At 40.9% G+C, this 13,783-nt stretch overlaps 1 protein-coding gene across 1 annotated transcript in view; it reads left to right on the plus strand.

The window, feature by feature from the left end:
• LOC124552384 (histone-lysine N-methyltransferase 2C-like) overlaps positions 1–13,783 on the plus strand; it is a 434,288-nt gene that overhangs the window by 248,413 nt on the left and 172,092 nt on the right. Inside the window, exons 45-47 of the mRNA XM_047126647.1 lie at positions 3,028–3,164; positions 9,833–10,037; positions 13,023–13,146. Of these exons, the coding sequence (XP_046982603.1) occupies positions 3,028–3,164; positions 9,833–10,037; positions 13,023–13,146 (466 nt within the window). The remainder of the gene's footprint in view (positions 1–3,027; positions 3,165–9,832; positions 10,038–13,022; positions 13,147–13,783) is intronic.

Raw genomic sequence — 13,783 nt, forward strand, 5'->3', positions numbered from 1 at the left:
TGGCTTTCATTAATCTTTTCTGTTTTATTTGAAACAAAGAGTTTAATTTCACACTGTTGGCTAGTTTCAACTGTTCGCTGCATTTCAAGTGCACATATGGCATTATGCCATAATAAAGAGCGAAACACGAGATAATACAGTACTGGTACTCCAAGAAAATTTACATACGAATCTGGACATATGAATGTGCATTTTAAGCCGAATTATGAATTTTAGCATTGTTCACGAAATTCCGATGCTCTTGAAGTATCGTCTGATGTCTCATTTCTTTTATGACATAATGTAAGATCTTTTAATGTTTTACATGTATGAACATATGGCCTTCCTGCGTCGTCATAGCTGCGTAAACGCGGTGACGCCTATTATCTGGCACTCTCTTCCAACTGCTGAAAATAACCTATTTCTAACAGGTCGCAGGAAAATATCGCGAATGGTGGTTTGAAAAGTGTTACATTCAAACCAAATTTCCTTTTACGCAAGATGAACTACGTGCAAGAATGTACGATGAATTACTTAAATCACAAAACGTTTGACACTCATTTAAAAATCAGCTCTTTGAGGTCGACCATTTAGAAGAATTTCGAGCCCAGAAGATCAAACATTTACGTCGTTATTAAAAATTTTACTGGCACATTTATGTGATGTATCTTAAAGTGTAACATGTGCAAAAAATATCAACATATATGTGGAAGCTTAGCTTCTCTTCCAGCTTACTAATCTTAGAGACCAATATCATATGTGAATGCTATGTATATTAATTTCAACTATTAACTTTTCTTATTTGTGTGTTCGCGCTACTTAATATTTGATCAGTGATCAAATATTAAATGCTCTGAATAACCGGACATCACCCATTGGTATTTTTTGTGATCTCTCAAAGGCCTTTGATTGTGTAAATCATGGTATTCTTTTAGATAAGCTAAATCATTATGGTTTGAGTGGGGCAGTGCACAAATGGTTTAATTCATACTTAACAGGAAGAATGCAGAAAGTTGAAATAAGTGGTTCATGTAATGTTAAAACAACAGCTGATTCCTCAAACTGGGGGGCTATCAAGTACGGGGTCCCACAGGGCTCAGTCTTAGGTCCTTTACTGTTCTTGATATACATTAATGACTTACCATTCCACATTGATGAAGATGCAAAGTTAGTTCTTTTTGCTGATGATACAAGTATGGTAATAACATCAAAAAAACCAAGAACTAAGTGATGTAATTGTAAATGATGTTTTTCGCAAAATTATTAAATGGTTCTCAGCAAACAGACTCTCTTTAAATTTGGATAAAACACAGTATATACAATTCCGTACAGTAAATGGCACAACTCCATTAATAAATATAGACTTTGAACAGAAGTCTGTAGCTAAAGTAAAATTTTCAAAATTTTTAGGTGTGTCCATTGATGAGAGGTTAAACTGGAAGCAACACATTGATGGTCTGCTGAAACATCCGAGTTCAGCTACGTATGCTATTAGGGTTATTGCAAATTTTGGTGATAAGAATCTCAGTAAATTAGCTTACTATGCCTACTTTCATTCACTGCTTTCGTATGGCATCATATTCTGGGGTAATTCTGATGTGTTGGCAAATGTGCCAACACCTTGTAGATAGAGGAGGCCGAAATCTAACGCAGACGGGCGTGAATTCTGGAACAGGATAAGTAGTGAATTCTAACAAGAAAAGTATGCAGCTCCTCGAATACTTATCTTTATTCCATCCTTGTGGTACATCGCTCTTGATAATACAAATAAGACTATCTTCAGATACGGTTAATGACGCCTTGCTAGGTCGTAGTCATGGACTTAAGCTGAAGGCTATTCTAACTGTCTCTCGGCAAATGAGAGAAAGGCTTCGTCAGTGTAGTCGCTAGCAAAGTCGTCGTACAACTGGGGTGAGTGCTATCCCGTATCTCGAGACCTGCCTTGTGGTGGCGCTCGGTCTGCGATCACACAGTGGCGACACGCGGGTCCGACATGTACTAAATGGACCGCGGCCGATTTAAGCTACCACCTAGCAAGTGTGGTGTCTGGCGGTGACACCACAAATTCATCGTTGAGTAGAAAAGTATTCATTGCTCTAAAACGTGTAATCAGAATAATTGCTGGCGCCCACCCACGGTCATCCTGCAGACATTTATTTAAGGATCTAGGGATCCTCACAGTAACCTCACAGTATATACATTCTCTTATGAAATTTGTTGTTAATAATCCAACCCAGTTCAAAAGTAATAGCAGTGTGCATAGCTATAACACCAGGAGAAAGGCTGATCTTCACTATGCAGGGTTAAATCTGACTTTGGCACAGAAAGGGGTAAATTATGCTGCCACACCTACCAAACAGCATCAAAAGCCTGACAGATTGCCAACTAACATTTAAAAATAAATTAAAAGAATTTCTAGATGACAACTCCTTCTACTCATTGGCTGAATTTTTAAATATAAATTAAAAGAAAAAAAAAAAAAAAAAATATCTTGTACAGACATCTTTTATTAACCTGACACGTTCCACATTATTATGAAGTGTCGTATTCATGATCTATGGAACAAGTATTAATCTAACCTAATCTTGCTGTTCGCTTACTACATCACGTGTCCGTGCTGTCATCAGCTGGCAAGATCACGTGACAGTGAGCTATGACTGGCTTTCAAAAGCACCTCGCAATCTCGATTTCAATGCTTCGGAAAGTGACATGCGGTGTTTGGTGGAATTCATATTTATACCTTCGTTATACGGAAATATGCAGAATACATGTTGCTGCACGTCAAAGGTCTTTCAAAATGTCGGTATATAAAAACATAAACATTCAAAGAATTGACGAGTTTTACAGTGCCAATGAACAGTATTCTGTCACTTAACACGGAAAAGTGTATTTTCACCCGGGAGAAAATGTATTTTTAACCGGGAAATCCGGGAAAAATCTGAGATTTTTTTTTCTTTGTCTACGTATACACCCAGGTACTGCAGATTGATACGTGACAAGATTTGCAGAGTATACCACTTCTAATCGGCCATATCACCGATGTTGCAGCACGGCGAGGAGAGCGCTTTCAGCCCGGGAGCGCAGATGCCGTCACCGGGACGCCTGACTTCGCCGTCACCCCAGCAGAGGATGTCTTCGCCACAGCACCGGACGACACCTGGCCCGTTTCCCTCTGACCAGATGAGGTAGTAGGAGATTTCTGCAGAGTTTGTTATTGCAACTAACTGGTCATTCTGGAGTCCAGATATTGTCCTTTCGTGTGTTGTAACATACCACTTTTGTAAAGTGATGTTTTTCCTGACGCCTACCTCCCTTCAACAAATGATGTCCCCCATATAATCCACGTGCCACTGAATGGTGCCTTACGGAAGGTACACTGTTCCACTGCTAGCCATTTCATTTCTTGTTCCACTAGCAAATAGAGCGATGGAAAAACACTTGTCTATATGCGTCAATACGAGCCTTAGTGTCACTTATCTTGTCTTTGTGGTCCTTATGCAGAATGTACGTTGGCGGCAGTAGAATCGTTCTGCAGTCAACTTTGTGTGCCTGTTCTCTAAATTTTCTCAATAATATTTTGCAAAAAGAACATTTCCTTTCCTCAAGGGATTCCCTTATCAGTTCACAGAGGGTCTCCATGACATTTGCATGTTGATTGAACTTTTTGGTAACAATTTTAGCAGCCTACCTCTGAATTGCCACTCGCATAATTAAATTATTGAAGTACGGTAAAACCACAAATATTCCAACTATTGATTATCTGTATATTGCTTCTTTTCAGGTACACTTGTAGCTCATTCTTAAATTCTCTAGGTACATCAGAATAAATATGGGCTTGGCTACCAATGTTTCAGTTATGTTTCCATCAGACACGATTTTGAAAAATAGCCAGTGATTTTTCTTTTGAGAGAGTGACTTCCATCTAGCATTGACCAGTAAATTTTCAAGGGTGATGAGAGCTGAGATGAAATCATTACTCATTTCCATTCTGAAGGTGTAGGAGCCTAGGGTATGAACAGATGCCTCACTCATTGTGGCTGGACTTTTTGGTTGTTTTTTTGTTATCTTCCTTGTCCAAATTCTGACAGGCCAAACAGTTTATCATCCACATCTACATCAACAACCATTAGAACACCATGTCATCATCCTCCAATACTAATCACAATAGGTGGGTAGAACTTCCCACCCTGAGCACGGTTGGATCAAATTTAATAATTTGCCAACTGTGATGGCCTTTTCGCATTCTCTGTTTGCATTACAAACCCACACTTTCTGGAGCAGTTGTGAAGAGTGGTAGGATGGACCTCTTTTCAGGCCTTATCAAACTGTTACTTTCATCGTCTCACCCTTTTCAATGTCATCTAGCATAAGTGTAACAATTTGTCTGCAGTAGAGAGCTTTAAAATTTTGTATTATGCCCAGGTACAGTTGTTGCAATCTTCGTGCCCTGTTGGATGGGGGGAAAAATCAGTTTTACTCTAGCCTCTTGTGGTATGTTGATATGTATGATCTAAATAATAATAATAATAATAATAATAATAATAATTGTATTCCTCCTTTGTCAAATCACTATTAATGGAGGTCAGCCGTTAATTAAACAGTTTCTTTTTAATTTATACATAATATGAATCTTATGTCTCGATTTACTCACTATGCTGTGGCAAGAGGACACACATATAAAAAGGTATTACAGTTTGCATGGTTTCAGAACAAGTGTCTCCTTTTTATGGCAGAATGGTTGCAAGGGGAGGAAGAGGAGTGAAGGAAAAGGAAAAGGAAAAGGAGAGTTGCCCAGAACCCCAGATCAGGGGAGACTTATTGGACGGGATGAGAAGTAAAGACTGATACAGAGGAGACTTAGCAGGCAGAAAGAAGGAAACACTCATCCAGTCTTCCCTTCTCATCCCATCCCGTAAGTCTCCCCTTACCTGGGGATCTCGGTGACTTTTCCGAACTCAACTCCTTCTCCTAAACCTCGACAATCCTTTTCATTCACCCCTCTCCCTTCTTCTTCAATCCTTCTGCCAGAAGAAGAAGCCACTGGCTCCGAAAGCTTGCGAACTGTAATACATTTCTACATGTGTGTTCTTCTGCCGCCGCTTGGTAAGTACATTTGTGGCAAATTGGCGTTTTTGCTTCACAGCTTTGCCAAAGAATACGTCATCCTTGAACTTCACTGTATATCAATGGAAATAAATGTGCGTTTAGAGAAATTTTTAAAGCTACTATTGTCATTTACACATTTACAAGCAATGTTTTCGAGTTTGCGAAAAACTATAATTAATACCAAAATGTTTTTAGGAAACTAGCAGTTACTGCCTTGTAACATATTGCACCAGCCAAAATGCAGTCCCACTGTGAATTCTGTTCTCAAAGAAGGGATGAGATGGTCGATATTTGTAAGCAGCTGGAAATCCGAAATCGCCATGACTACTGTCAAACGAATGGAAGCTGCTGCAAAGATAAGACATCCTGTGAACCTTTACTAAATGCCTTCTCAGAACATTACACCAAGAACAGATAATTCGGAGTGGGGTGCTCGTTACGGAAATATATTGGATCGAGAATTCGCATTAGTATTTTGCAGCTGTGACTTGTTAAACTGATAGTTCGGTAATTTTCACATCTGTTAACTCCTGCTTTCTTGGGGATTTGAATTATTATATTCTTCTTGAAATATGAGGGTATTTCGCCTGTCTCATACATCTTGCTCACCAGATGGTACAGTTTTGTCAGGACTGGCTCTCCCAAGGCCGTCAGTAGTTCTAATGGGATGTTGTCTATTCCCAGGGCCTTGTTTGGTCTTAGGTCTCCCAGTGCTCTGTCAAACTCTCCACGCAGTATCGTATCTCCCATTTCATCTTCATCTACATCGTCTTCCATTTCCATAATATTGTCCTCAAGTACATCACCCTTGTATAGACTCTCTATATACTCCTTCCACCTTTCTCCTTTCCCTTCTTTGCTTAGAACTGGGTTTCCATCAAAGTTCTTGATATTCATACAAGTGGTTCTCTTATCTCCAAAGGTCTCTTTAATTTTCCTGTAGGCAGTATCTATCTTACCCCTAGTGAGATAAGCCTCCACATCCTGACATTTGTCCTCAAGCCATCCCTGCTTAGCCATTTTGCACTTCCTGTCGATCTCATTTATGAGACGTTTGTATTCCTTTTTGCCTGTTTCATTTACTGCATTTTTATATTTTCTCCTTTCATCAATTAAATTCAATATTTCTTCTGTTACCCAAGGGTTTCTACTAGCCCCCGTCTTTTTACCTACTTGATCCTCTGCTGCCATCACTACTTCATCCCTCAGAGCTACCCATTCTTCTTCTACTGTATTTCTTTCCCCCATTCCTGTCAATTGTTCCCTTATACTCTCCCTGAAACTCTGTACAACCTCTGGTTCTTTCAGTTTATCCAGGTCCCATCTCCGTAAATTCCCACCATTTTGCAGTTTCTTCAGTTTTAATCTACAGTTCAGAACCAATAGATTGTGGTCAGAGTCCACATCTGCCCCTGGAAATGTCTTACAATTTAAAACCTGGTTCCTAAATCTCTGTCTTACCATTATATAATCTATCTGATACCTTCTAGTATCTCCAGGATTCTTCCATGTATACAACCTTCTTTCATGATTCTTGAACCAAGTGTTAGCTATGATTAAGTTATGCTCTATGCAAAATTCTACCAGACGGCTTCCTCTTTCATTTCTTACCCCCAATCCATATTCACCTACTACGTTTCCTTCTCTCCCTTTTCCTACTCTCGAATTCCAGTCACCCATGACTATTAAATTTTCATCTCCCTTCACTACCTGAATAATTTCTTTCATCTCATCATGCATTTCTTCAATCTCATCATCTGCAGAGCTAGTTGGCATATAAACTTATACTACTGTAGTAGGCATGGGCTTCGTGTCTATCTTGGCCACAATAATGCGTTCACTATACTTTTTGTAGTAGCTTACCCGCACTCCTACTTTTTATTCATTATTAAACCTACTCCTGCATTACCCCTATTTGATTTTGTATTTATAACCCTGTATTCACCTGACCAAAAGTCTTGTTCTCTTGCCACCAAACTTCACTAATTCCCACTATATCAAACTTTAGCCTATCCATTTCCCTTTTTAAATTTTGTAACCTACCTGCCCAATTAAGGGATCTGACATTCCACACTCCGATCCGTAGAATGCCAGTTTTCTTTCTCCCGATAACGACGTCCTCTTCAGTAGTCCCCGCCCAGAGATCCGAATGGGAGACTATTTTACCTCTGGAATATTTTACCGAAGAGTACACCATCATCATTTTAACCATACAGTAATGCTGCATGCCCTTGGTAAAAATTACGTCTGTAGTTTCCCCTTGCTTTCAGCCGTTCGCAGTACCAGCATAGCAAGGCTATTTTGGTTAGTGTTACAAGGCCAGATCAGTCAATCATCCAGACTGTTGCCCCTACAACTACTGAAAAGGCAGATGCCCCTCTTCAGGAACCGCACGTCTGTTTGGCCTCTCAACAGATACCCCTCCGTTGTGGTTGCACCTACGGTACGGCCATCTGTATCGCTGAGGCACGCAAGCCTCCCCACCAACGACAAGGTCCATATGGTTCATGAAGAGGGGGGGGGGGGGGGGGGGGGTCTTAAAGCATAATACACAAAAAAGACCAATATTATATGTGAAAGTTTAGCTGTTTTTTAGTTATTAATCTTGAAGACCAAAATTATATGTAAAAACTTAACTTTTCTTTTAGCTACACTATGTACATTAATTTAAAGCATTAACTTTTCGTATTTGTTTGTTTGCGCTACTTAACTGTGATGTCGCTATTGGCTCGATGCATCACGTCATATGATCTGGATGTAAAAAAGGAGAGAGATGGGGCTATAGACTTACTTACGTCGTTTGTTGCTTGATCCCAGAAGGGCTGAGGTCTGCCTTCATCTCAAATAGCCCAAAATATCAGCAGACTATCGTTTACGACTCCATCTGGTTTTTAATTTTTGTTGTGTGTGTACAACAGATGCTTTAAATATTAAAAATTACTTTGCTTGCATGAATAACAGTGTGAGGAAGGCAATTTGGAACATTTTTCTGTTCTGGAATCCATATTTGCCCTAGTAATATGACACATTAAGCCTTGTTAATGTAACTTGTTTTTTGTTGATAATTTCGAATAACTGAGAAGAGAAGGATGTGATGTTGAAACGATGCTTTCATATTCCATTTAATTCTACTTGTATTTGTACCAGTAGAAAATGAAGCTGGAACGCCAAAGCCAGTCCTTGTTTCTGTGCAGGTACTGCTCCTTGTTAATTACATTTTCAGCTTTCAACTCATATGTACAGCATTTTTAATGTTCATGTTGGCAGAAATCTTGCCTATGTCTTCTTTGCTAGCCAATAAATGTGGCAATAAGGAAAGAAGCAAGGCATGTTATCTTATCTTGTGCATGTTAACAAAGTGAGCAATTCTTGAAATGTCAAAAGAAACGGAACTGCATAGAGGTATACCTCCATTACAATAGAGTTATTGTTTTATTAGATTATCACTACATATCTCACTGTAGTTTAAACATCTTCTCTCTTTGAAAACTTACCTGTGATGCTACATTCGGTGTGTCTGCAGCTCGTGGTCTAGTGGCTAGCACTGCTGCCTCTGGATTACAGGGTCCCGGGTTTGATTCCCGGCCAGGTTGGTCATTTTCTCTGCCAGGGGACTGGGTGTTTGTCTTGTCCTCATCATTTCATCACCATCATTTGTGACAGTGAATATATTGGACTGTGTACAAAATTGGACTGGTGAAAAAATTGGCACTTTGTGCGGGTGCTGATGACCGTGCAATCGAACACCCCACAAACCAAACATCGTCATCATTCAATGTGTGGTCAATAACAGCAGTGCAGTGCAGCAGTGCAGTACTATAAATGTGATTAAGAGGATGCTCTCTGTGTATTATTTTTCACCGGTAACAAACATATAAAAGCAAATATTGTTTCAATGGTTCCACTTACAAATGGAATGTGAATACCTTCAAACTTAACATTATAATTGGATCGATTACTACACCCATAAATGACACAAGCTGGCATTTTCGATGAAACAACTACGGCTTTACACAATCGAAGCACCAGATGGGCTTTGGGATACGACTGCAAAACTCGACAGATATCCCCAGTGACCGAAACCGGGCACAGATCTATCAGAGCGACATCACGAGAAAGTATCACCGTGGTGAACCACGGAAGTATAAATGCGGTGAACCTAATATTTGGGCTACATAAAATGGTGGACGTCAGCTTCAAGTTTGTGACGTAATGGCAACTCCCTTCTTCTTCTTACTTCCGTGTGACTAAATAACGTGTCCTACGCTCTGAGTACGGCTGGCAAGATCACGTGACACGAGCTACGATTGGCTAACAAAAGCACATCGCAATCCCGATTTCGGTGCTTCGGAAACCGACATACCGTGTCTGGTGGAATTCGAATTTATACTTTCGTAATACAAAAATATGCAATGTCCACATTGCTGCACTTCAGAGATATGCACTAACCTACTTTTTTTTCTGCTTTGTATAGTTTTTTTAAGTGCTGCAAAGTTCTACGTCGTGATGTATAAAACTTTAACCTTTCGAAGGATTGATAAGTTTTACAGTTCTGAGGGAAAGTATGCTGTCACTTGACCAGGAAAAAGTGTATTTTTAATTGTGAAGTCTGGGAATTACTTTCCTCTGTCCATATACAGACCCCATTATGAAAGGAGAATGTGAGGAAGCCAAATACACGGTTATTTTAAATGTGCTACAGTTTTACTGCGTCTCAGTAAAAAACTCGGGCCGGTGCACCCACCAGGATCCAGCACGCGGTCCCCCGCTTTGCGCGCTCCCCCCTCGGGCTGGGGACGCCGCAGCCGCAGCCGGCCGCCGCCTCCTCCCCCGCGGAGTTGCACCGCCCGCGCAGCTTGCCGGCCGGCTACGGGTCGGGCGCCAGTGAGCGGGCGTCGCCCGTGGGCGGGCGGCCCTCGGGGGGCGCGGGCTCGTCGCCGGCGACTCCTGCGGCGGGCCCGTCCCAGCAGCAGCGGCAGCAGCAGCAGCAGCTGATCGTGCAGCGCCACATACAGCAGCAGCAACAGCAGATCCTGCAGCAGGAGGTGAGAACGCCTCAGCCTTCGGTACGCCACTCTCAAGTATGATGATTGATTTAACTGACTCTGCTTTGTCCCCAGTGATACATTTAGGGTTACTGAAGGGAACCACACCCTGCCTATCTAACCCATGTTAATTTAGGCTAGTATTTTACCCATTTCTGGGGGGGGGGGGGGGGGGGGGACTATTTGATGCAGGACCTTAATATTCTTACAGTATGTTACATGATGCTAATAGAGTCAACTGTACTAAAATCTACTTTATCCATTTTATAGTTTTTAAGAAATACTTTTTTAAATTTATTAACAAAAAATATAAAGTTATTTCTGCAGAAAATATTTTTTTGAGAACTTCCTAATGGGGGAATATTAATGAATGTAATACCAGAGGTGGCCTTTTATGTTACACAGAGTCTCTGAAAATTTCATTCATTTATCTGTGATAGTTTTGATATAATAGGGCATATGTACTGAAAATTTTAGTTTGCAGGAAATTGACTTTAAAGAAAAAACTTTTGAAATTTGTTACTTACAGTTAATTAAAAGTGTCCTGCTGCATTCGTTGGCCCGTCTTTGGCTTCTCACAGGTCTTCCAGCTTCTTTTTCACCTTCCTGGATATTTGTCTCGTCTTCTTGGCCGTATTAGATGCAGACCTGTCTGCATCGGCTATCCTCATTTTATCGCACTGTTGCAGCCGTGTGATCGTATTTTCACCAGGATTAATTCCCAGCTTTTTCAGTACCCAACACTTTACAATATTACCACAATTGAATGTAATAACAGCATCACGAACTCCTAGTTTCATTGTATGCGTGCCTACAAATACAGTTTTAGGAAGGAGGTTCCAAATTATGCTGTTGAAACATTCATTTGGGTTCTGTGTCTGCCCATGCAGACATTTTGTTAGAAGATCAGGATGAGCCAAGTCTCTGAAAACAGGTTTAATTGCTATAATAACAGCAGCAGGAAGAGGATGCTGGTGAGAATAAGATTCTCCAGTTGCCTGAGTGCTATTGTATTTGCACCACGAATTTTCTCCTGATGGACACAATCCGTGACATAGCGTATCATCAGTAGAGTACTTAATGGAAGAATATGGCCCAAACATATCTCTTCATTGCCTCCAGATTTTCTTTATTTCTCCTAACTGCCTGCCCATAGTATACCTGCAAGTTTTCTATTTCAGTTTTAGTTAACTGACCCTGTCCGGTCAACAATTTTCCATCTTCTAATTTTTTTGCCGTCATATCAACAGTTAGTTTTTTCAGTCTTGTTCCCAAATGTTTTTGAACATGGCCTACACATTCTATTTTGCTAATAATGGCATCTCCATATGCCTTGGAGTTGACAGTGGGTGACAGAAAAGTGAGTGTGGCACATAAACACACGTGGTAGGAAAATGCTCTTTAAATGCTCAAAAATTTTTTTCACCAAGTTCCTTTTCAGAGTACTTAAATAAAACCTTAATCTATCGAAATGTGATAAAACCAAAAATCGATTTTTTTTTTTTCCGACCTGAACCACAGTGTGGTCTCCTTAATAGTTTTGCACTTCATTTAAAATGTGCTCACCATCAGTGAATAATGTGAAAAACTTGTTTTGCACCGTGTTGTCAAACCCTGAAAGGCTGAAGAAAATATCATCCAGCTTACACCTGTATTCATGCTAGTGTGAAGGTAACGACCGAGGTGAGCCATTAAAGTGCCGGACTGGCATTCGGAAGGAATCGAGCCCCGTCAGGCCGTGACGACTCGGATTCTTCTGAGTTTCCCCGAGTCGTTACGGCAAATGCCGTGACGGTTCCTTTAAAATCACACTGCCAGTTTCTTTTCTCCGCCAACACACTGCCTGAGCTCACGTAATGTCTATAGTGACCTCGCCATCAGTGAATAGCAGATGGCAGATTCAAAACATCGAGGATCCGGAACTCTGTTATTGGAAACTGAAAGAAATTGACTTTTCGTCCAAAAAATGAGAACTCCTACAAGTTCAAGCAGGTGTGCTCCCAATGTTCTCGATTTCTTGACGGGTGCTCAGTGAGGCTGTGCGAATAATGTGAGTTTCTGTATCTTTTACACCTCTGAGGGAAACAGATTTATGAAAATGGGGCAAAGCTAAGTCCATTTCAGAAGTGAGGTTTTCTGATAACATTTCAGGGGTGGGGGGAATAATCTTTTTGGATTAGCAGATTTTTTTTTTTTTTTTGTGATATGCAGTCTTTCGGTTACGATTTTACGGAAACTGGTCTGTAAAACTATTTATTCTTTCAATTATTATATTCTTGAATCATCATTTGATAATGATTTGTCTGTCTTTTCTGCATTAGCTGTTGCTATTACAGTGATCAGAAATTACGTTAGCCGTTGCACATATTTAAAAATAAAATAGAATTGTCAGTACCAAGTTCTCTGAAAAGTGATCGAGTGAAAGCTGTCATCCAGATTCCCGTTACGGGAGGCAGCAGGAAATCGAACAAAATGAAAACGCATCCAGACAGGCGTTCTCGTGCCAGTCTCGAGTCACACCGGCACTAGCCAAACTGCAGTGTCGTACGGAAAATCTCGTCCTCTCGTATTCTAACACTCCACACCGGAACGTCGACAGTGAATACGAGTAGAGGCAGTGTCGTACGGTATGTCTCGTCCTCTCGTATTCTAAAATCCGTACCGGCCTCCGAGAGTGTCGAGAGCGAATACGAGTAGAGGATTTCTCAGATCTCGGACCGTCTGTAGCCGACAGGTGAGAAGCTCAAATGTAATCCTCCACGCTCCGTACCCAGATGTGCCACTCGTCTTCACAATTTGGAATTAACTCTTCTGCCCGTACAGAGGAGATGTCGTTCCGAGTCACAGTGGGAACGTGTGTGTTCGCAGCAGCTGCAGCACGAGCAGCAGAACGCGCTGGCCACGCTGCAGCCGCGCCAGCAGCAGCTCTCCCTGCAGCAGCGCCACCAGTTGCTGCAGCAACAGCAACAGCAGATGCTGCAACGCCAGCAGCAGCTCCTTCTGCTGCAACAGGGAGGTGAGTGTCATCATTTAGCAGTACCTTTTAGGGGTCAGAATGTATTTCCACTGTTACCCAGACAATATTGAAATGGCCAACATACTATTTATTTATCTGACTCCAAGAAGACAAGACTTTTCTTAGAGTTAAGAGAATTAATGTGGGATACGTTGACCCTTTTGCTGCTACGGATGAGCTCTTTGCGTTCTGTACTGAGGCCGCTTTTTTATGGCTATACTGGTGGCCGGGCTGAGAGATGGCGGTCCGGCCGATATGTAGTACTTGCTGACATTTTTTTCAGAAACTGTTAGGTTAAAAAATTTTACTTTTTTCACATCGTGCAGTCTGTTATCTTCACCCAGTAAGGAACGGAATTTGTTTTTGTTTGTCGTCGTACTTACTGCACTGCATCAAATTAAGTTAAAAATTGCGTGAAATTTTAAAGAGTTTACAGGTATAAAAAACACATTTTCTGTTGTCGATTTTCACTCATCCATTTCAATGAATGAAATGTAGATAAGATACCAAAAGTGTATTTATAATTGAGACTGAACAATGTCTCTCTTCTTTCTCGAGTTATTAGGTTTCGTATTCGACGGAAGGTCGGGCGCAATGTGCCCAATTCCGTCTGTGTTTAAGAAAACCATTAGATGGG

The sequence above is a fragment of the Schistocerca americana genome, chromosome 10, assembly GCF_021461395.2.
Source record: "Schistocerca americana isolate TAMUIC-IGC-003095 chromosome 10, iqSchAmer2.1, whole genome shotgun sequence".
Taxonomy (NCBI): Eukaryota; Metazoa; Arthropoda; class Insecta; order Orthoptera; family Acrididae; genus Schistocerca; species Schistocerca americana.